At 41.3% G+C, this 24797-nt stretch overlaps 1 protein-coding gene across 11 annotated transcripts in view; it reads left to right on the top strand.

The window, feature by feature from the left end:
- The window catches only part of HDAC9 (histone deacetylase 9), a 534753-nt gene extending 516362 nt beyond the window's left edge, over window positions 1-18391 (top strand). For all 11 annotated transcript variants that reach the window (XM_069094422.1, XM_069094416.1, XM_069094421.1 and 8 more), the window contains one exon: window positions 15329-18391. In XM_069094422.1, coding sequence (XP_068950523.1) covers window positions 15329-15649 — 321 coding nt within the window. In that variant the 3' untranslated portion in view covers window positions 15650-18391. The remainder of the gene's footprint in view (window positions 1-15328) is intronic.
- The last annotated feature ends 6406 nt before the right edge of the window (window positions 18392-24797 follow it).

Here is a 24797-nt window from a genome sequence, read left to right as displayed (position 1 = left end):
GCTAAGAATCTATGACCCAATACTGCAAATTTTCAACTTCAATACAATTTCAAGCAAAATGGAACGAGGCTTCTTGTAATGTTATTTTGTTGTTCTGAAGCCTTCATGATTTTAAATATGGAGGAAATAAAAATATAATTGAATAACCCAGGAGCTCCAGAGTTCCATGGAAGATGTGAAATTGGACAAATTGGCAAGACTAGTCATATTCTGTCTGAAATACTTGGTGATTGGGCTCATGGAAAACACCACAGCACCTCTAACTGAGCTATAAGGAAAAGTTACAATGCTCTGTTTGCATACATTGGTGGCAGGTGATTTGCATAGACAGTTGGTACAGGGAATGCTGGGTAATCATGAGGATAAACTCCCATTTCGTCATCACTTTGAGATTTGCCACACACTCTACAGCACCATCTCATCTGATCTTGGCTCTGGTCCTTGTCTCTCCATCACATTGGAGGATGGCATGGAAGGTGATGAGTCTCACCTCACAAGTGAATTTCATCCTTCTTTTCCCCAGTGAGCCTGCCAGCTCCAAGTGCCCACTCACCTGTCCTCTTTCTCCTTTCCTTTCTCCTCTTTCCAAAGACTCAGCGCAGAAAGAAGGAAGGCTGTTTGAGGAAATGCCGCTTGAATCTGTGGCTTACCTCTTTGGGCTCATGCCTTTTGATCTTTCTTTCTCTTACCTCATTTTGTGGCTCATATGGTTTTCTCAGAAATTACTTCATGATAAATATCTAATGCATTCCTGCAGCTGGCCAGGGGCCAATGCTGAAGAGCTAAATCATGGATGGAATCTTGTGTGCGTGTCAAGTTTCAGCTGAGCTACAAGTCTATTCCTTCTCCTCCTATTATGGTGACACCAGGCCCTTGGATACAAGCGCTCTTTTCTCATGAGAACATGCTTCAGTGCAGTTAGAGGAGACGTGGGTAACAGATGAATTCCTCCTCCCCTTATTAAAAGAGGTGTGCTCCCCCACCCCCATCAGCTCACAAACAACGGGGATAGCTCTCCAGAGCAGATGAGAAAATTTTAAACGTGTTTGCATTGGCCCCAAACCTTTGACTCTGTCAATATCTGTGGCTGGGAAAATGACCCCAAGACTTTGGATCTAGAGTGTTTATTAGTGGCTGTGGGAATTAAGAAGGGAATTCAAGAACAACTAGAATTATTTAATGTTTACCAGGTACTAAGCACAGTGCTAGGGACATAAACATGAGCATAGTGAACGATGGCCCCTACCCTTAAGATGTGCACATTTTAACTGTGAATGACAACGCATAGAAGGGAGGGGGAAGGGGTAGAGGAAGGTGTTGGGGGAGGCAGGGGGAAGGTTTACCTGAGCTTGGGGTCAGAGCATATAGACCCAGAAACTCAGGAAGGTAATGAAGCACAGCTCATCCTGTTGTCCCTCAGATGGAGGCCTTGAATGGACTCCCCCTGAGGGATGAGGCCAGCATGATGGAGGGAGGGATGGTGCCGTGATAGAAGCCTTAAGTCTTTCAAAGGTGAGAAGGCAATAGAGTCATGGTGGCAAAGTCCTTAAAATCAGAAGCAGACCCAGTTTGGGCCAATGATTTCCCCAAAGGGAAACTGCGAATGGAACTTGCCCATGGGCATTGACTTTGAGGAAAGAGAAACCATTTATAACTCTATTAATGTCTGGAACCAACACCATTGGACATAATAGTTCCTTACTATAGGTTTGCAAATGGGATTTGTGCTAAAGACTCAGTTCTGTTCTTATTGTAAAGACATAGCCTCAACACACAAGCCAGCAAACGAAGCTCATTGGTTTGGTTTTTAGGGTGACCTCACCTCTCACTTGTTTGTAGGGAGCTGGAGTGTCTCTTGTCCTTAGGGGAAGAATTCCATTCTTTCCTTCTCCCCCTCCCCCAAGCTACTTCTTCTTCTGTCCATCTCTGTTCCTTTTCTACTTTCTTTTTCAGCACCTATTTACTCAACCCTTACAGAGGGCAGGTAGGGAGCGCCATAGTGCAGAGAGTGCCAGACCTGGAGTCAGACTCATCTCTGTGAGTTCAAATCTGGCCTCAGACACTTACTAGCTGTGTCACCCTGTGATCCTTAGTTTCCTTGTATGTAAAATGATCTGGAGGAAGAAATGAAAAACCACTCCATTGTGTTTGCCACAAAAGCCCATATGAGGTCGTGAAGAGTGAAAGCGAGTGAACAACATGAGTGGGGAATTTGGTTGATTTTATTCCTGTCCTTCCACTGTCGCCCAAAGTGGACATTATGGGGAGTGGGGGGGCTGATATTTCCATTTAATCCAGAGGAGGAACATAAGAAAATGTAACTAGTGTAACAAAGACCTAATTTTCCTGTGACTCTTGAGATACAGTGAGTAGTTCTTCCATCTCCTACTCAATGTTTTCTCTTTCCTTTGGATAGCACCTTCCCTCCAACTCTTGATGTTACTTCTTTTGGGGGAACTTTTCTTTGTGTGTGCTGCTGACTTCAAACATACCAGTCATTGTGTACTTCAGTTTGGCAGAATAGGGAATTTAAAAATGGACAAATATGCTGAAATTAGAATGAGAGGAACCTGGGCAGGAAGACCTGGCTCTGATATATAACACAGACGTAACTTTGGGCAAGTCATCAAAGACCTAATATTGCTTGTTCATGCTTGGGACAGGCATCACCAAATGGGAGTAGGACAAAAACCACAACAAAGTAACCACAGATTGACTTTTAAAGACATGTTCTCTTGGGTAGTAGGACCAGAGATCTCTTGGCATGAGTAAGCCATTCTGCCCAGAAGGGGAAGAATTCACTAGGTGGTACTTTTCCAGTTTAACTAGCTATTCTTACTAACTGGGCACTAAGTCCAGAGGTTCCATGATAATAATGGCACATAGATATAATAAGCCTTCAAAGACTCAGTGACCTTAGCCTAGTTACAACTCTGTAAATTAATTGACCTTTACTCCCCTGTAAAGTGAGGATGTTGGACTAGGTAATATTGCAAAGATAACCTCACTGTTTTGACCTTATCATCCTTTGTGAGGATCTAATGCATGTCCCTCATCTAATGTTCAAGTAATAATAATGTATATTAATATAATGCCTGAAGATTTGTAAAGCACTTTGCATACATTCTCCCTTTTGAGACTCTTCAAAACCCCTGTGATATAAGAACTATTATTATCCCTATTTGCAGATAAGGAAACTGAGACTGAGAGATGTTAAGGGACATGTCCAGGGTCATTCAAAGGGAATCCAAGGTGAGAAGAGAAGTCATCAGCTACCAGGAGCCAAGCTGGTGCCTAGAACATTCCATAACTCACCAAACTGTCCCAAATACTGCTGCCGATTTCTTCCCCTCACCTTCTGTAGGCAGTAGTAACAATAATATTAGCAATGAGAATCAGGAAACGAACTTCACTGCTCAAAAGCTAAATTTACCTCATTCTATTGACCGGATAGTGTCCTCCATGAAACCAGCTTCATCCCCCTCTGAGACCAAAAAACCAAAACAGCACGAGTAGCCTTGTCGACTTCTTTCTGGTTTGTGGTCAGACGTTACTCTTTGATTTGAGTCTGACCCTGAACTGCTTCTGTTCTGAAGTGGCACAGTCTCAAATCCCTTTTCCCAGGATTCGCCATCAAACCGCCCTGGTTTACTCCATTGCCTGTCCCAAGTTGAATCAAAATACAGATGTTGACAGGCCTTCCAGTTGTGGATGGAAAAATGCCTCTTCTGGGGTTCTGAAAATTGGATATGGAGAAACCTGAACTGGGTTCTCATTCTGGAAAGTGGGAGTTGCTGCTGTCAGATTGAATTCCCTTCCAGCCCTGTGACAGCTCCCCCTCCATGCTGGGTCTTTTAATTACCATTGTCGAATTTCATTCCTTCCATCCGGAGGGCCAAAGCATTTCGTTGTTCCATGTCTAGAAAGGTAGCCCTGATTGGGTAACAACCCAAGATTTTTGCATTTGTTTGACTGTTTATAAAGGCAACTTTGCCCTCACCATGAATGATGGGGCATCGACCTGATTGCTTCAATGTAAACAGATGATGGTAAGTACTTGGTAAGCCTTGAGGAAAACCAAGGAGCCACTGTATCCTCCACTGAGAAGCCCTCCCCCATTGACTCACTTGATCATGTATATCTTTGAGAAAATAGTGAAACTTTCTCATCAGATGTGAAGAAATTCTTTGTTCAGAGAAGAGAATAAAGAACCATGGCTGTGGAGTAATTGGTTACTTTCAAGGAGAGTCCCCAAGCTCTTTTCCTAGAGAGGGAGGAGGGGATTAGGAGGGCTCACCTCTCACTTAATCTCCCACAACTTTCTTTTTAGAGAGTCAATGAAAAAACAATAGATTATTGTGAGCTTGAGGTAAGAAAATATGGGAGTGCTTAGGCTGAAGCTGATCCCAGGCACTTCAAAGGAGATACCAAAGCACGATAAGTCTCTCCCCCCCCCCCCCCCCCCCCCCATTTCCAGCCTTGACAAGTGGTTTTATTTGACAGAATGAAATAATGAAATCTTTGGAAGTCACATGGTCATATTAGAAATGCCGACTTTGTGAGTACAACAACCAGAAACGTACATTCCTTTTGCTGTTTGATTAAACTAACTTTTGGTCCTGATCTTTGTTCTTCTGTATGTTCCAGACTGTTCCTTCCCCTTGTACAAGTCATTGACTCTTACGTTTAGTAGGGAATTTGTGAGACAACCATGCATTCTGAAACCTTCAGGTAGAATTCTATCAGGAGCTACCTTATATTAATATTAGCATGCCATCAATAATAATTGATGTTCAGTTGTGTCTGATTCTTTGTGACCACGTTTGGGTTTTTCTTGGCCGAGGTAACTGGAGTGGTTTGTCATTTACTTCTCTAGCTCATTTTACAGAGGAGGAAACTGAGGCAAACAGGTGGAAGTGACTTGCCCAGGGTTACATAGTAAGTATCCGAGGCCAGATTTGAACTCAAGTCTTCTTGACTTCAGGTCCAGGACTCTACTCACTCAACCACCCAGCTGCCTGACTTTATTACAATGGTTCTTAAATTTTCTGCATCATAGACCCCATTTGAGAGTCTGATTGGTAAAGACTGTTGACTCTTCAGGATAATATTGTTTTGGAGGGGGGAAGGCAAGGCAATTGGGGCTAAGTGGCTTGCCCAAGGTCACACAGCTAGTAAGTGTCAGATGTCTGAGGTGGGATTTGAACTCAGGTCCTCCTGACTCTAGGACCAGTGCTCTATTCATTGTAACACTTAGGTACCCCAGGATAAAATTTTTAAATGCATAAAATAAAATAGGACAATTATTGAAATACTATAATGAAAAGATTTTAAAAAACAAATCCCTGGACTGCAAGTTATGAATGCCTGATTTAATGTTCTAAGTTTTGCAAAGTCCATTCCAGATATCATTTAGCCCAGCTGCTCTAGACCCAGGAGCTGTGTCAACCTTTTAACAGTCCCATGCCTACACTATCATTCACTGACTCAATAATACTACACTAATGTAGTGAGAGACCTTGTTGTGAAATGGATGAAAAACTGCCTTCAGAGTCCAAAGGACTTTGGATTAAAATCTTACCTCTGACCCTGGGACCCTGGGCAAGTCACTTACCTCTTGGAATCTCTGTCTGAGACTATAAGTTGCAGAATAGTTATGTGCAGGGGTGGCTATGTGTCACAGTGAATAGAGCACCAGCCCTGAAGTCAGGAGGACCTGGGTTTGGATCTGGCCTCGACACTTAACACAAACAATAGCCGTGTGACCTTGGGTAAGTCACTTAAAGCCAATTGCCCTCCAAAAAGCAAAAAAAAAAAGTATGTGCCTTGGGGTAAAAACCATTGTGTGCTTCTTAAATCTCTGAAATCTCAGGGTTGCCCTCCCTTTCTCCCCAGAAGAAGATAATTAGGGCTAATGTTTTTGAAATCAAATCAGAGGATCTTTAATTTAAGGGCATTGATAATCCAAAGAATGTCTAGGGGAGGGCATGGTGATGGTGAAAGGCCATGAGTTTGTACCATGAGAATCACTGAAAGAAATTGGAGATGTTTAGCATGTAGGACATCTAGGTGACTCTTCCTGGAGTTTAAATCTCGCTTCACACTCTTACTAGCTATGTGACCCTGGGAAAGTCACAGCCTCTGTTTGCTTCAATTCCTTCATCTGTACAGTGGGAATGATAATAGCACCTATTGCCCATAATTGTGAGGCCATATAAGGACGATAATTATGAAGCACTTATCATGTTGCCTGGCACACAGTAGGTGGTATATAAATGTTAGCCATTATTATTATTATTATTATTTTAAGCAATCGGGGTTAAGTAACTTGCTCAAGGTTACATGGCCAGTGATTTCTGGGTGTGGGGCTGAGTATCTGAGCCCGGATTTGATCCAGGTCATCCCGACACTGGAGCTGGTGCTCTTACTCGCTGAGCCACCTGGCTACCCCTAAGCAATTGGGGTTAAGTAACTTGCTCAAAGTTACACGGCCAGGTGTTTCTGGGTGGGTGCTAAGTGTCTGAGCCCGGGATTTGATCTCCAGGTCTTCTCAACACTGGAGCCGGTGCTCTTACTTGCAGTGCTACCTGGCCGCCCCAATGTTAGCCATTATTAATGTAAAAGAGAAAGTCCAGGGAAATGTAAGGACTGTCTTCAAGTACTTGGAGGCTGCCACAGGGCCTGGAATTGGTTTTATTCTGCTTGTCCCTAGTGGGCCAAATTAGGAGAGAGGGTGACAGTGTCAGAGGTACAAGTCTGGGCTCGATGTCCAGGAGAACTTACTCCAATTAAAGACTTTATGAACTGCTGCATCCACTCAGCATGGTCACCATCATCATCATCGTTATCATCTTCGCCTCTACTTGGTGGCCAAACTTCTGGAAACACATCTCTCTAAACTTTCAACAATGGTAGTTAGTTCCTGGCATATGCCTTTCCTCTAAGTTCAGTGATGCTTTGGAAAAGCACCAATTCCTTTGATCATTCTTTTCATTTATTGGCATTCTCAGCCTCTCTGCCTCACTCACTATGGGTCAACCGCTGTCCTAGGTGCTGGGGAAAGAAGACAAAAAATAATGTACTTGCTCCCTGCTAAGGGCTTATTCTCTATTGAAATTGTCAGTGTGTCTCTGTCTCTCTCTCTCCCTCTGTTTCTCTCTCTCTGTCCCTGTCTCTCTCTCTCTCTCTTTCTATTTATCTATCTCAACATTAGAAGGTCTTCCAAAAAAGAGAAGGGCTTGGAATTTTAGAAACCAGATGCCTCTCTCCATCCCAATGTCAATGCAGATTTTAATATAAAAATAATCAATTATTATGATAAATATAATCATATTAATTAAATATTGTTTGTGATAAATATAAACTGACATTTATGTTAGTTTTGTGGTTCATAAAAGAATTTCATATAAATCATCTCATTGGAGCTTTGTAGCAATTCTGCTGTCTATCATAGCTATCATCATCCTGAGTTTACAGATGTGGAAACTGAGGGTTAGGGTGACTTGTCCAAGGTCACATATGGAAACAACAGAGCTTGGATTCAAATCAAGACCCTCTCTCTCTAGAGTCACTATATTACAAGCCAAGTTTTCTTGGTGCTTAAGGGAAATATTTTATTTTTAGAGGAGAAATTATATTAATCTCTGCTACTGCCAACACAAAATGGAATCTGCTTTATGATGTGAGATTGGGGGGAACATCCCAAATCCTCATCCCCTAGGTTGAAAGTGACTTTGCAAGTTCATCTCTTCAGTGTGTGTGCTGATTCATTGGCCATTTTGGAAGGTACAGGTTACTCGCGTAAGGGATTCAAGTACAGATGTGATAAACTTGGCAGTTTTTGCCATTTTTGAACTTATTTGAAGTAAATGTAATTTTTCCTGTGAGATAAGTGAAAGTATGGAATAGATTATTGGATCATTGAGAGGATAGGCCCTAGAGATCATTCTCTTTCAAATACTTCATTTTACAGGTGAAGAAACAAAGGTCTGAGAATGAATGCCAAGTGACTTCTCCATCATCACATGGGGAGGGTGTGACAAAGGTGGAGTTGGAATGTGGGTTCTGTGATCCCCACTCTAGATTTCTTACCCAAAAACCATATTGAAAAAGCATAGATGAAATTCACTGCTTTTAAATGAGGCTAGGAAATGGATCCTTCAGTCTCTCTCTACCATTGAGAGAAGAAATGGGTAGGATTTTTCCTGTTATTAACTAATGACATGACCCAATTAGGTGAAACAATCAACATAAATTTATTCAATGTTTTATTAAGTTTCCAGGTACCATGCCAATTGCTAGGGACACAAAGAAAGGTTAAGAACAGACTCTGCCCTCATGGGGCTTACATTTTAGTCAGTGAGACAACACGTAAGTAAATAGGTACATCCAAGACACAGAAAGTAGATGGAAGACAACCTCTGAGGGTTTAGCCTCTAGTAGGTAGAATTTAACCTATTGAGTCCTTATCAATGGGATGACAAAATGCTGAAGATGGGGAGGAGAGACATGGGATGAGCCAGACGCAATTTGGGAGCTTGCCAATATACAGTTAATCCCTTTGGCTGGATAGATTTTGAGAGGTCTGGTGGCAATATTTTGAGAGCTTTAAAGAAATGACCAAATCCATACAATATCCTGTCTCCTGTTTCTGTAACGTGTGTCTTTTTTTTTTTAAAGTTCAAACCCACCATTGACTTAAGGCTGCTGGAGGCTTTATGAGCATTCAGCGCCATTGTCCAATAGCGTGAAGAGAAAGAGTACCACTGACAGATGAGTCAGAGCACAGATAAAAGGGGAGGAAAAAAAAAGCTGTTTCCTAATTGGGCTTCAGAATTTCCCTTAATCTCAGCTGGATGCCTGGCTAGAGTAGCTCACCTGATGTTGAACAACTGAAGGACAGGATGCTTTACAGATGGGTCGAGGTCGACAGCAGTGAGTCACAGAGATTTGCACGTTTCTCTGTCACGCAGATGTTCTAGCATGCATTTGCGAGCCAATGAACCAACAGCCAGACTGTTTGGAGGGAATAACCTCCAGATGTGTGAATCATCGAGATGAGGCTACCCCACTGTGAAAACAAGGAACTCTCCTTCCAACCTTTGTGGTTACTCAGCTGAAATACACCTCAGCAGATATGCTTGAAAAAAGGGGGGGGGGAAGGAAGAAAAAGAAAGAAGGAAAAAAAAGAGAAAGAAAAGAAAAGAAAGGAAAAGAAAAGAAGAAAAAAGAAAAAAAGAAGGAAAGAAAAGAAAAGAAGAAACGATAGGTTGTTTGAAAGAAGATCCAAGTCTGAATGAAATCCATGGAAGCTTCCTAGATAGTGGGAAATTAAGGAAGCAAAAATAAGATGAAAGAATCTGATTATTTAAAAACAATGAAAAACCACCTTAGAAGAAACAAACAATAGACAATGTAAAAATTTCCTTTGTATTGAGCTGTCTCCTGTAACTCTTGTTTGTTGGGGATAATGGTAGAGACTGGACTTGTGTAGGGAATGACTAGTGAGGAAATTCTCTCTCCCACTGTAGGTTAGCATCTTCCTTGAAACTTTGACATGAAATGATTTGCCCAAGGTCACCCAAGAGGTAGGATATGGACATAGATCATGGCTCTGAGGCCAGCACTCCATCCACGGTGTCACACTCACAAACCTCAGTGGATTCCAAGTCTGTTACCAGTTTAACCCCTTGGCCACAGCTACCTACCGATGCAGACTTCCTTTGGAAAACAGAATTGAGTTTCTTCCTCCTGTGAGATGTTTTATGATTAAACTATTGTATCTGACTTTTTAGTGTAGAAAAGAAAGGGTTTACAAGGAGATTACTACCTTTTGCATCTGCTACTCATCTTTACTCCCTCCTCATTAAGTGCATAACTATTTACTGGGTACTTTGTAGACCCTCAGGATATAAAGAAAACAATGGAATCTTCCCTTACATCAAGGATATTGTGTACTAAAAGAGAAGACAATGTGTACACAACAAAAAAGAAATGCAAATTCAATACAAGCTCATTTTGGCTGGAGATGTGAGTGGGCGGGGGGAAGGGAGGAGCAATAGAATGGAAGTGGGAAGGGGAGGGAAGTCAGGGAGGAAGCCGCTTCCCTGAAAGTCTTTGGACTTTCATACTATAGGATCATCAGATGCACATACCATGTGTAACTGAAGTCATGAAGGTAGAATTTGTCTCTGTGACTTCCAGCACTTTGTTGGACTATGCCAAGGGCATGTGCCATGAAATATTCCATAGTAGGATGTTGCTGGAATGACACTTTGGCACTTCCTTTCCCAAAGCAGATCACAGCCCTCCACACCTTCTCATCCTATGTAATTCTTGGCAATCTTTTTCTCTGACTAGGCTGTCTCAGACTGGTGGATTCCCCTATCACTGGAGGTTTCAGTTGAGAATTACAGGTAGCTTTTTTTTTTTTCAGTTAAGTTATAGAGAGAATTCTTGTTCTGATAAAGCTCGATGAGCTCAAACCTTCCTTCCAGCTTGGAAATTTGGGGATTCTATTTGAAACATCTATGGAGGACACATGTAGCCTGGTAGGGGGTCTTCTTCTCTGTCAGGGATTCTTAATCCAGGGCCCATTAACTTGATTTAAAAAAAATTATAATTGTATTTCAAGATATCTGTTTCTTTTGTACTCCTATATATTTTATGTTATTCATTTACAAAGAATTTTCCATAGAATGAATCCTTAGCTCTGCCACACTTCGACTAGAGGGTTCTATAGCACACAAAAAAACCCAAAACAAAACATGAAGACCTCATCGTCGAGGTCTCGTAATGTCTCTTGGATAACAGCACTGCCTTCAGACTGCTCATTGATGGTGTTTGGCTGCTGGGATGGCACCAGCTCACTTCTTGTTCTACACATACAGGTTCCCGGTGACCTCTTGTACACCCCTCGTTGAGTAAAGGTCATTATTAGTTGTATACCATTGTCTCATCTTGTGCCTGGCATAGAGAAAGGCCTTAATACATACTTGTTGACTGATTCATGCTGCACCTTGATTACATTCACCATTCTTATTTCCATTGCCCCATAAGTCAGCCACCATTATGTGTCTCCTGAGGTCTTCCTTTTCCATGATTGACAGTCAGCTAGCATGTCTGGGAGAAGGTTGGTGTAGAAAAAATAGCATGGTGTGGAGTTTTCCAAGTGGGACCATGCTGTTCTTGCCTTCCAGGTCAGAACCCAACCATTGTCCACATGTCCTTGACATGCGCATTGTTTACTGGCCTGTCCATCCCACTGTATCTTGTAATCTAACTTGTAAAATAGGCATCTTGTCCAGCTTATGTGTAGATTTTTGCCCATGGAATGAATGCTCTTCACCTTCACACTCCTTAGAATTCTGATCTTTCTTCAAAGTTCAATTGAAATGTCACTTTGTATATGAGGTTTTTTTCTCAGTTGCTACTGCTTTCTCCCCCCAAAAGTCCTCTTCTTTGTGTTGTGTGTGTACACAAATATGTATGTATTATAAAAATTATATATCCATATACCCACACATACATATCCATATGTATATGTGTGCATGAGTTCAAGCCTGGTAAAGTCACTTACCCTGTTTGCCTCAGTTTCCTTATCTATAAAAATGAGCTGGAGAAAGAAATGGCAAACCATTCCAGTATCTCTGCCAAGAAGACCCCGAATAGGGTCGTGACTGAAACAACTGAACAACAAAATTCGTGCATACACACACATTTTCCACTAACATAGTACAAACTTTTTAATGTTTCTGTCCCCGGCATCCAGGGCAGTGACTGGCATGGGACTGGCACTTTGAGGTATTTTATGGTTAGTGGGTCGGTTGATTTTTCATCCACTTGGACTGTCCTGTGTGACTTGATACACCGATCTATTTTGAGTAGCCCCATACCTAGATCAGAAGACTCTGTAATATTCAAGGCCTTGAGACAAAAAGCAAAGATTGTTCAGAAACAGGAGCTTCTGAAGAACCTCACTATCTGTAGCGAATCTCCCTCCCTTTTGGGCCCTGCACACAATGCCCTCCACGGCAGGAGCCAACTCCCCTTGTTTTTTGTCTACATTCCTTGTTTGATAGTGATGCTTTTTCTTGTGTTCTTCATTTATTTATGGGAAACATGAGCATTGCTGTAGATGTGACTTCACAAAAGAACTTGGTTTTCTTGAGTTGACTAGTTGTTGGAATGATGGGAAGGAAACTCATCTTATGGTTTTCAATTCAGCAATTCTGAGGTTGGAACAAGGTCACTTAGTCATAGATGTTTTCTGGTCCAGAGCCTGTTGTACTGTCTTTCCCAGTTACCAGCTTGCTTCATGTTTCCTTCAGTGAGTGGGGACATGTTTAGGTATCCTTTTCTTTTTAGAGAGGTTGTCATGCCCTCATGTACTTCTAGAAGATGAGGCAGGGTTATGAGGAGGAAGACAAGACAAGGCATTCGGGTCCATTGCAAAGCCAGGATTCTGATCACGTGTGGTCTCCACTAGGGACCTTTCCGAAACATTCACTCATAGATTTCTCAACTTGAGGATTATTGTCAGTTCTTTCTTTGTGACATATTTTCTTTTTATTTATTTATTTTTAAAGCAATCGGGGTTAAGTAACTTGCTCAAGGTTACACGGCCAGTTATTTCTGGGTGGGTGCTAAGTGTCTGAGCCTGGATTTGATCCCGAGGTCATCCTGACACTGGAGCTGGTACTCTTACTCGCTGTGCTACCTGGCCATCCCTGTGCCATATTTTCATGTCTTCTAAAAACCAGTGGAAGCTGATGTTTTGGAAGAATACTTTTGACATAGAAATCATAGCCTCCTCTTCAGCCACAGATGTGGAAAGGGAGAGTTAATTTCATGTCATGTCTCTGAGCTATATTGAGAGATCTCCAGGTTCAGAGGGAAGGGTTTCTAATCTGGTCTGTCTTTGGTGATATGTATGCCTGGGGAAAGGGATGATTAAGTGAGCCCTGAAGAAGAGTGAATCATATCAGATAATCACTCTGAATCACCCTGAGCATAGCCCCAGGAGTGTCATATTCAAAGGTCCAAAGCCACTTCTCTTTCTGGTTAGTCAAATCATCCTTTCCCTCCTGGAACCCCCAATGCTCAGTGAGCTGCTTTGGCTCCTACTGACATTTAAAGCTGTTTGTAAGCCAGACCCTTCCCACCCTTCTGGTCTTCTTATACCTCACTCCCTTTGAGGCATTTTATTATCCAGCAAACACTAGCTTTTCTGCAGTTCCTTGAATGCAGCACCCCATCTCCTGGCTGTCCCTTATGCCTGGATTCCTCTGCATCCTCACCTCAGCCTCTCAGTTCAATCTCATCTCCTAAAGGAAGCTGTTCTTGGTGCTCCCAGACACCAATGCCTGTGCCCGACATTGCCTTCCATCTACTAGATGTAGAGGGCATTTTGTTTCAAACTGCATGAAGACTTTCAGGACATCCCATCCACCTTGTATTCTGTACTTAGACCTCTTTACAAGTAATGCTCTCCCCCAGAATGAGTGTTCTGGACTTTATCTGTGTCATCAGTGCTTGGCATGGTGCCAGACACATTCAGAAATGCCTGAGGATTCATCAGCTGAATCAGTGAATGAACATGCAGCCGTTATGGTTTGTTAATTTTCATTTTAGGATGAATTGATGACTAAAATCTGCAATTCTCTTGGGACTCTTCCTCTTCCCCATGTTTTTCAGCCAGTTGGTTCTTTTCAGAATGTTGGTGATATCAGCATCTGCCCTGCTGATTCAACACACCTTCATGAGACTTTGCTGAATGGAGACAAAACCAGTCATATACTGCTCCCAAAAGATGCCCTCCCTTTGTCCTTCCTCCCATTTCATTGAGATGTCTCTGCCCTTAACATTTGCACCTTTTCTCTTCTTAAAAGTAGCCTTAAAAAGGGTAAATTTCTATGAAAGTTGTTTAAAGGAGAACCAGAAGGTTGGCTTCTACAAGGTTATGGTAGTGTAAGTGAAAGGAACTCCCAAAGGAAGCCGAATCTGGAGTCATTCATTAGAAGGCTTCATTTGGGCCGAAGGGAAGAAATGAGGAAAGCCTCTCTCAGAAGTTAGGCAGGGATGGATGCTAGGTACCGGATAGAGCATACAGAGGCAGACTGGCTACTGGGAGGGGCTTGCTCCATGAGGTACTTGAGAGTAAGACTGGTTTTATTCTTGGTACTAGTATCCCCTGAGTCCTAATGCAGTGTGGGGTGGACATAGTGGGAACTTCAGAAATGTAGAGTGACTGCCAGTGTTGGCTGCATTCGGTACTCGTAATTCACCCCTGCCTGGCTACTGAGAGAGATGCTTCCTTATCTCTTCTTTGGGGCCCAAATTAAACCTCATAATGTTTCCACATTTGACTTCCCTGGTGTATTCTTTTTATTTATATTATCATGGCCTTTGTACAGCCCATTCTCTTGGTTCTCTTATTTCTTTAAACAACTTGAACAATATTTTTCTGGATTTTTCCCTCAGGTTATTTTGAGGAAAGAGAAAAGGTGAACATTTCAAGGTTAGAGTGACATATATAAATGAAATGAGAGGAAGGAAAGCAGGAGAAATTGGAAGAGAATTAAAGGTAGTTTATGTCTGGAAATTAATTATAAAACGAAAGGTATCAATACAATTCAGTTTATTTTTCTTTAAGTTGAATCAAACGCAATTTCTCTAAAGCTCAGAACTTTACATCTGGGTATTCTTATTTTCTTGGTTTTCAGAGATATGTAAGATGATAGTTTATTTGATGACTGTTGGGATCCAGACTGAATCAAATCTTCAGGATGAGCTCCTTAACTTTGTGCTCCTGCCATTTGCAGATACTATTATCTGTAAATTATATTGTTAGAATATTAAATTATTATAAGATAATATTATATTAAATTATCTTTATCAACAATTTTCTCATAGTGATTAACATCAGGTGCAAATGTAAGATGGGATCCACATGGACATTTTTCACTGCCTTTTCCTCTTTGCAAGGAATATTGTTCACAAATTGATGTGCATAAAAATGCCTCGGTAAATCCCATATTTGTGGCAATTTCATGTTTCACACTGAAAGTTTTCCTTTCCATCTTTCTGTGTTTCTAAGGACTTTGAAGAGAAGTATCAGCTGTGTTTATTTGTAGAGGCCTCCTCCCCTCCATAGGCACAGTGGAATGATGGGGACAGTCTCCTGGTGGCCTGAGCTCTAGCATTGTTAATGAAAGTTAAGTTACAAATTGGCCCATTCGAAAAATGTAAGTGTAGAGCAAAATGACCATTTGGCTTCTCTGTTCCCATGGAGTAGAAATTGCTTTAAAACTTCGCCACTCTCTTCCAGATGCTTTCCAAGTCCATTGAGCAGCTGAAACAGCCAGGAAGTCAACTGGAAGAATCGGAAGAGGAACTTCATGGAGACCAACCCATGCAAGAAGACCGGGCTCCCTCCAGCACCAACAGTGTTCGGAGCGACAGCAGCTTGGGCCCAGATGACAACCAACGGAACCCCCCCTTGGGGGCTGTGAAAATAAAAGAGGAACCCCTGGACAGTGACGATGATACTCAGCCCCAGGAAATGGAATCTGGGGAGCAGGCTGCTTTGGTACAACAGGTAATAGGCAAGGATTTGGCACCAGGATTTGTAATTAAGGTTATTATCTGAACACCAAGCTCCACCCACGATTAGGTCACGGAAAGAGAAGATCAATTCATAGCCTTGCATCGATCTGAGAGTTTGGTTTGAGATTTAAAGCATCCCACCAAGGCAGGCATTGCTACATGTACATTTTCAATGTAGAGAGGGTTCTTTGAGCATTGACTAATGGAGAGAAACCTGTTTCACTAAGATTCCATCCCATCTGTCCTTGGGTTAATGATAGGCATTCTGTTGGCCCTGGACTCTGTCCCATCTGTTAACTACTCATGGAAGGAAATCCACAGTTGGTCGTATCCCCCATGTTGAGATCAGCCACTCTAGGAGTCAACTCCGGGCATGATCAATGAAGCATTCTCTTTCTCTCTCCCTTTTTGGTTTTGTCTTCACACATTGACTTTGACCTTGACTCCTCTGTATATAATGTATCATACTTCGGTCTCAGACACTGTTAAGGGTAGCTTTTTGTTTCTTCCTTTTCCCCCCTTCTGTAGAAAGGTTCTGGTGTAAACGCCATTGACCTTGGATTTGTGTGCATTGGTAGTAATTGAACACATTAGAGTTACAGGTGGTTTTAACGAAGCAGATTGGAGTCCTAGCTTTATTTTTTATATTGTAGCTTGTCTGACTTTTGCATCGTATAGTTGACTTTCTCCTGGGTTTTCTGATGACATTGTCTAGAGAGACACATTCCTGTGAAGCAGACAAAAATCTGGATAAAGAATGATAGCTAGGCACCACCCTGTTTTAATCTGATTCCCTGGTAGAGCCATATGTGCTGTAATAGACAACACCATGGGACTACTAAAATGGGCAAGTTGGCCATGGCATTGTTGTCAGAAGAGAAATGAGGTCAGATATAGAGGCAGTGGTTCCAAGATGCTCCAGATGGCCATCCCATGAAACCATGGCGTTCCAAAACCAGTTTGAGCAGAGAGAGGGAAAAGGACAAAAGAGCGGTCCAAAATTCGGAAGGTCGGGCTTAAGGAGAAACACACCAAACCAAGTCACCATTTGTATATAGACCACCTTCATGGAGACTGTATCCTGTGAAGCTATAAAATCTCAACAACTTGGAATGCAGTGGACGACTCTACCTACTTAAGTCAATTCTTTGTCAGGTTTCTGCCGTTCTACAAAAAGAGTGATTCTATGAGACTGGACAGGAAATGCCTTATGGAAACAGGAAGTCCAAGTGATTCGTGTACTAAGGAATGTGGGGGGAAAATAGTAGGGAGGATAGTATTCAACTCTCTCTGTTTTTAAAGGGCACTCCATGAATTGATTTATTGTCTAAGAAAATAACAACTCAAGCAGGGAAATTGTTAAGGAAGTTTTCCAATGAAATATTTCCTTCATATTCCTTTTTGATATGTTTGCCTTGTTTTATAAGTTTACTCTGGTTAAGCTAGTTAAAGATTCATTGTATTAAGCTTCCTTTAATATGGATAATTCAAAACTGATGAAGAATTTGTCTTTTTTTAATCCAAATATTTATATTTCTAAATCCAAGGCATTTGAAGGTGCAGGATCTTGTTTCGAGAGAACCAAGCTGCCCAACATTGCCTTGTTCCAATAGATGTCACAGGCATGTGGTCTTTAAATTTTGATGTGATATTAAAAAAAGACTTTAAAATATGATAGTGTCTAAGGAAGCACTATTTTTTTCTCTTTTTTCAAAAATATCACCACCCAGGAGCAACTAGGTGGCACAGTGAATAGAGTACCAACCCTGGAGTCAGGAGGACCTGAATTCAAATGTGACCTCAGACACTTAACATGTACTAACTGGTGACTTTGGGCAAGTCACTTAAGCCCAATTGCCCTGCTTTCCCCCTCCAAAAAAATATCACCACCCAAATTAAAATAACCTAAAGGAATTTTTGGAACCTTAGAAACTGGAATGAGTTTGCTATGTAATGAAAAGCCTAAAGATTTGCCATCACCCCCAAATAGATAATAATTTTCCTTCCACCAGTTTATCTTTGCAGTCAGTCAATTGGTCAAATAAAAGTGATATACCTGTCTTTTCTGGATATAAAAGAACAATGTTTAAAAAATTGTTTTATTTTTCCATTTTATGAGCACTCATTTCCTGGAAAGTCTTTATCCTGCTTTAGATGGGTTTTGGGTGGGAAGAGGATAGTGGGTCTTTTAAGATACATCTTCTTTAAGGGGGACCCTGCTGTCAGAAAGACCTGAAATTGATTTCTCAAGGTATATCAGAACAGGCAGAGAACAGCAAACCACAACAAGCAAGCTATGGTTTCTAGCATTCTTTGGACAGCTGCATCAGCTTGATTAGCAGACTTGAGCTATTTTGAAATGGAAATTCAGTCAATTTCATCGAGAAACTACCTGGAACTAGTGAAAAGGAAAGCTGGGCTTGAATCCTTTTAGTTCTAATTGAGAAATGTCTCTTACATTTAAAATCAACTGTATTTATTATAATTTACACCCACATGGGTGAGATCATGTTTTGTGTTGTAAATATATTCTGTTTGTATGTGCACCATTTGCCTTCTGTTATCAGTCTCTTTCTCAAATAAAGTTTTGGTTTTTTTTTTATTGTAAAAGATTACTTTTCAGACATCTGCCTTTGTGTAAACTCAATCTATTCAGTCTGTTTTCTCACCAAATACTTCCAGCACCTCTCAAGAACTTGTCCTGCTTTGTTGAAAAGAGCAAAGACAACTTTCAACAGTGATTTTTTTTCATTATTTTAAATGAAATAAATATTAAATTTCAAAATTTTAGTCTGTATACATCCGTCATTATGGAATTACAAGCAAATCAATGCTTTGCATTCTTCTCCTAAAGAATTCTGCCTTGAAAGTCTGGGGACCTTCATTCAAACCCTGGCACTATGCAGACTTTTGGAATCTGGGGCAATAAGGCAATGGGCATTTAGAAAACATTTGCTACTTTCCAGCACTGTTCTGGGAATACAAATACAGGCAAAACCCATCAAATCACCTCTCTGACCTTAGAGAGGTTGAGTAAATGGTCTCTAAGGTCACATCCAGTTTTAAATCTGTGATTCTGTGCCCCATTCAGTCTAATTTAGCAAGCATTAGGAAATGCCAACTGTATGCCAGGCACTGTGCTAGACCATGAAATTAAAAAAAAATAGTTCCTGTCCCAAAGGAGCTTTCGTTCTGTTGATATTTTATAACAAACATGTTGGAAGAATTATGATGAATTTGAATGAAAAAAGCTTCCCATTAGCAAATTGGTTTCAACTTTTAAAAGCTAGGTTTTTTTTAAGTGTCCAATCCAGTGCCTCACATATAGAAGGTCCTTGTTAAGCAAGTCACTGAGTGAATAATGATCTTGTAATAGTTGATATCGGTGGTTATTTCCAAGATGGCAAGTCTTGTCAACAATTTATGGAGATTCTCTAAATTAAAGTTCAAAAGCCTTCTCCTCAAGGACAGTTTCTATTTGGATTTGACATCCTGCTAAATCAGTCACATTGTGGAATAAGCTACAGATCAAGGTGACATTCATTCTTTTGCATATCCAGTAAGAGGATCATGTAGGCGTGGGAAGCCACCAAGACCTGTGCTAATGGATTTCATAATACATTGTTCATTCAACAAATACCTGTTAAGGACCTGCTAACACAAGACATTGTGTGCGAGGGATAGAGAAATGTCAAGACGAAAGTCCCTGCCCAGGGAGATCTTGTGTACCTGCATCTCACACACGACATACTGGCACTTAGAATCTGGCTCTGATGAAATGTCAGCTAGAAGGAGCCTTGGAGGTCATCTAGTCTAGTCTTCTCATTTGGGTAGGGTACGTAATTTGCCCTAGGTCCCAGAGGAACATGTGAGAGAATTGGATTTGAACCCAGGACCTATGACAAAAGAGCCAATGGATTTGAACCCAGGACCTGTGACTAGAGAACCAGACTGTGTGATCCAGAGAATGATGTTTAACTTATCTATTAGAGATAGTCTAGGAATTTCCCATGGTGATAAAATCACAGATTTCTAAAACTTTTACAGTGTAACTCATTCATAATTAATTATCTCTTCTCCAGTTACTCACTGAACTTCACTTGCTTGGAGACCTATAAATTAGTGCCCCCAAATCCAAGTACTAGCTCCTAGAGACAGATAAATAGCCCATCCTTGGAAAGTTGTCTCAAGTAGCTTACATTCTCTCTCTCTCTCCCTCTCTTTCTCCCTCCCTCTATTTCTCCCTCCTTCTCTCTCTCTCTCTCTCTCTCTCTCTCTCTCTCTCTCTCTCACACACACACACACACACACACTGTTTATTATCCAAGATGGCTTCAGATAATTTAAATTGGAATTCTACCAGTTTGCAGTTCATAAGAACCTTTTGGGGGTGGTGGTAGAAATGGGGTTTCCTGCCTTTGTTCTTTGTTCCCCAATATTTTAAAAAGTGCTGTTCCACTTTTATCGGTACAAAGAGTTCTTTGAATGGTGATGAAGCAATTTAGAATGAGAATTTCTGTGACTTTTTTTTTAAACCAGAACTGTCCCCAAAGTGAAATGACTCAGGGTGATTTCCAAGGCTCTGTGTTTTGAGGGGGTGGGCAGTGATTCATTGAGCTTCCGGTGGGTAAAGATAGTGGCTCCACCAGCTGGTGCTGAAAGGAATCTGGGGTTCATATAAATCTGTACATGTATAGATAGGAGGAGCCCATAGTCAAGGGTTCAAACTATTCTTTTCTCCTTTAAAACACTTATTTTCCAGACTTCTAAGACTACCTTCCATATACAAGTAGGTGGAATAAAAGAAATACATTTCCCCATTTAAGTGACTTCCCTAAAGTGCAGGTCTGACCATGTCATTCCCTGCTCAACAAGCCCCAGCAGCTTCCCTTCTGCCTTCAGGGCATCCAAGATGATCCCTTTATAACCCAACCTTCTACTGCCTTTCCAGCCTTCTTATGCCTTACTCCCCAATATAAACTCTTCAATCCAGTGACAATGGCCTCTTGACCCTTTGATGAGAAAGATGCTCCATCTCTGGGTTCCAGACACTCTTCTGACTGGCTCCACCCCACCTGGAAAACTCATTCTCCTCTGCCCTGACTCCTGACCTCTCTGGCTTCCTCTAAGTTCCAATTAAAACATGATCTCTTACTACAAGCTTTCCCTAACTCCTCTTTATTCTAATGCCTTCCCTCAGTTAGGGTTTGTTTTTTTTTTTTAATTGAGTTATCCTGTATAGAGCTTACTTGGTATATATTTGCTTGGAAGTTCTCTCTGAAATTATATTATGAGCTCTTTGGGGGTAGGGGCTGTCTTTGGTCTTTTTTTTTTTTTTTGGATACCCGGTATGTAGTACTGTACCTGCCATATAGGAGACACCTAATAAGTATTTATTGTTTGGCTGATTAATAGGGGTGGGTGATTGGGTGGGACCGTGTTCTCAAAATCCTCACATCCTCTAAATGATAATATTTGATACAAAAGCAATATGTGTGCATATAACCACACATCTGCAGCAACATCAAAAAGGCCCCACATACTTGTGTTCATGAATATGTTTGTATTCTTCTTTATTCTTGCTTTTCAGTTGTGCCTGACTCTCTGTGACCCCATTTGGGTTGTTCTTGGCAAAGTTACTGGAGTCCTTTGCCATTTCCTTCACCAACTCATTTCATGGAAGAGGAAACTGAGTCAAGCAAGGTTAAGTGACTTGCCCAGGGTCATATTGCTAATGTCTGAGGCTGGATTTGAATGCAGGAAGATGTCTTCCCAACTCCAGGCCTGGTACTTTCTCCACTATACCATCTAGCTGCCCTAAACATGTGTGTATGCATATATGTATATGTGTGTGCTTATGTGTGTGTATGTATAGAAAAATAAAACCATTCTTTCTACTATATTCAAATTTTCAAGTTAACATGGCAGTCTGAAGCCACAGTTTTCAAATTGCCTTTCATCTTTTTCTCAGCTGGCACTGAGTTTCCTCCTCTTCCTTAACCTTCTTCTTTCCCTCCTCATCCTCTTCTTCTTCCTCCTTGTTCTCATCTGTTTTCATTTCCACAAATACACACAACTTTCCTATTGGATCGAGATACTTCAGATTCTTTTCTGTATTGATTTTGAAAATTTTCTAACCTGATTTCTACATTTTTATTATTTCTTTCAAATGTATTTTTTCCCTCTCAGAAAAGAGCTCTGTGATTAGATTTTTTTTTCTTGAGTACTGCTTTGGTTTCCAGTCTTCTTGTCTCTGGTCTTCCCCATTGTCTACGCTGTCCTTCATTGTCCCGCCATAGCAATAGTGGGGTGGAGGAGGCATCACTAGTTCTCTTCCTTGAAGCTTCCCAGACATTCTTTCCTACTGAACCTCATAGTGTGGACCCTCTCCCTGGACTGACCAATGAGATCCATGGCCTTTCTATCCCAATGAATGACTTGTTGGTCACATTCTTGCTCATGTTATCTGACACATAGCAAGTGTTTCATAAATCCTTGTTGATCCACTTCAAAACTGATGTTGAATATTCTTTCTTTCTTCCCATATCCCAGCCATGCATATGGTCATTCTTCAGATACTTGGTAATATTAATCTCTTCTTTCCCCCCTCCTTGGGGGTCTTACTTGGTTTTCTTCTTGAAAAGTGTTTAATATAAAAAAATAAATGTCACAAATATTTTTGGAAAATAGGTGGGGAGTAACAATGAAAAAAAAATGAAATCCTTACTCTTGTTAACATCTCTGGGCTTTCTTTACCATCAAACCTATGTTGTTTTTTTCTTTTAAATCACTTTCTTCCTTGCCTGACAAACTTATATCTCCTTAAAATTGTCTAGCATATTCTCTCATTGTTGTCGTTTGTCTGAATGTTCCACTTGGGTGCTGACATCACCAGAATGGGAAGGTCCCTGAATCTAAACTCTTCTCCAGATTCTGATTGACTTTCTCAGCTATTCTGTGTCTACTGGTGCCATTGCTGCTTCCCCCAGGCTCCTAGGCTATCAGTAGCTTTCCCCTCATTCTACTGTAACAATTTGTTTCCAAACCCTGCTGTTCCTTTGAAAGTCTCTCTGATCTTCCTTTTGGTCTCCATTCCTATTTCCTTCACTTTCGTTCAGACCTTCATCATCTTAGACCTGGGTTATTTCAGCGGCCCCAGTTGGTTTTACTCTATGCAGGGAGGCTGCTGCCAGACTTATTTTCTCCTGCCAGACTTATTTTCCATCACTTTGAATGTTCTGTGTTCTCATCATTGTGGATACTCTCCACTGAGGAAGGCCACTTCATCCCACATGCCTCTCTTGTCCTTGTCCTCCAATAATTCTTCCACTTCCACTAGGTATTTCACATGATCTGAAGCATGTTTTCCTGACTAGGATGATATTCCTCCATAAGTCTACTTAAAGATGTATAGCCTTTCCTTATTACTTATCCCATACAGTTACAGTTCTTCTGATTGATTTTCTAAGACCTTTGTCATCAGCCTGTAATTGAATCGTTGACCCCATCAGTGTGCCTATTGTTTTCAATAGTATATATCCAACCCTGCCTTGCCTGCCCATCTTGTGAGACTCTCATTGAACTCCTTCCAAAGGTTCACCATGGGAGGTCCTTCTGACTCGCTGGAGGCTTTCCTTGATTTCACCTGTCATCAGAAGGACACTGGTAGAGAATTCTGGTCATTCACCTCATGTCTTAGCCTTGGCATGTGCCCAACCAGCTTTCTCTGTCATATATTTCCCTATGCCCTTATAAAGCTCTCCTATTTTCCCCAATTGATGTTGACATCATTACTCATGCTCCTAACTAGCCTTTGTCTGTATGCTTAATCCTGTTCTGTAGATTTGTGGATGCCATTCTTTCTGCTTGGAATACCCTCACTCCTTTGTTTTCCTCATCTGAGTCCACTTCATGCCCCCAATTTGATCTCCTTCCTCCACAGCCACCATTAATCTTTTTTCTTCAAGTCAGAACTTTCCTTTTCCATCCAACTTTTTCTCAATTGCTTTGTGTGTATTATTTGAATAACAGTATAGGCTCTCAGAGAGCTGGGACCATAGATAGCACCATAGCCAACATGGAGGTAAAGCCAGAGCAAAAATAGAGGAATATAACGAATATCAAGTTACTTTCACTGTTGCCTTCACAGGATTGATCAGCAGGCATTTATTATTCACCCGCTATGTACTCTGCCTTAGACCAGGAGCTAGAGGTACAAGGATGACAGTAAAGCCATCCCTGACTTGTAGGAGCCCTAGCATTTCTCCCACCCAGTGGCCACGATGATCACTGGCAAACCTAAGATGGTGTTGTCCCAGGAAATACAGATGAAGTGTCCCAGTTGTGGAGAATGGAGGCCTTTGGGGAGGCAGCCATCCATCCTTGTACCTGGGAATCCCTCTTCACTCTATCAAGAGAGAGTTAAGTCTCCGATTTACTCTTCTAGTACCAAGTGCCATCACGTTTATTCAGAATTTTGCCATTCTAATGGTCTTTGGGTAATTCCTTCCTTGTAATTTCATTTTGGGAACCTAGGTGGTACAGTGGAGAGAGTGCCAGGCCTAAAGTCAGGAAGATTCATCTTGAATTCAACTGTGACCTCAGTACTTACTGTGTGACCCGGGAAAAGTAACTTCATCCTATTTGCCTCAGTTTCCTCCCTGTAAAGTGAGCTGAAGAAGGAAATGGCAAACCCCTCCAGTATCTTTTCCAAGAAAGCCCCAAAGGAAGTCGTGAAGTCAGCCATGACTGAAATGATCAGACAACAACAATTTTATCTTATTTCATCTGAGCTCTTATCCTGGTCCTGATGACCACCGAGATCACCCATCCTGGGCTTCTGTCAAAGTGCAGGTCCAATGCCACCATCAACATGAGACCTTTGGCATTGCCTTATTATATCTCTGTCCCTCTTAAAATTGCTTTTGTGCAAGATTGAATCTATTTTGTGTTGATTTATCTGTGCTGATGTTTTGTCCCTTTCAATGGAAAGCAGACTACTTGAAGGCAGGGACTGTTTCATTTTTGTGTTTGTTTCCCCAGGGCCTGGCACATAGTAGAAACTAAATACTTGTGCAATTGAATTGAATCCAAACATTAAACTAATTTGCAATAATTTAGATTTTAATGATGTCATTCAAACCATGAACAAACCTCCACCCCCAATCATTTTTCTGCCAAGGCTATCACCT

Source organism: Petaurus breviceps, unplaced genomic scaffold, assembly GCF_028583685.1.
Source record: "Petaurus breviceps papuanus isolate PSGF00001 unplaced genomic scaffold, PetGlider_PUasm1.0 218, whole genome shotgun sequence".
NCBI classification, from domain to species: domain Eukaryota; kingdom Metazoa; phylum Chordata; class Mammalia; order Diprotodontia; family Petauridae; genus Petaurus; species Petaurus breviceps.
The sequence above is the reverse complement of the archived record's forward strand: the minus strand, read 5'-3'. Positions and strand labels throughout refer to the sequence as shown.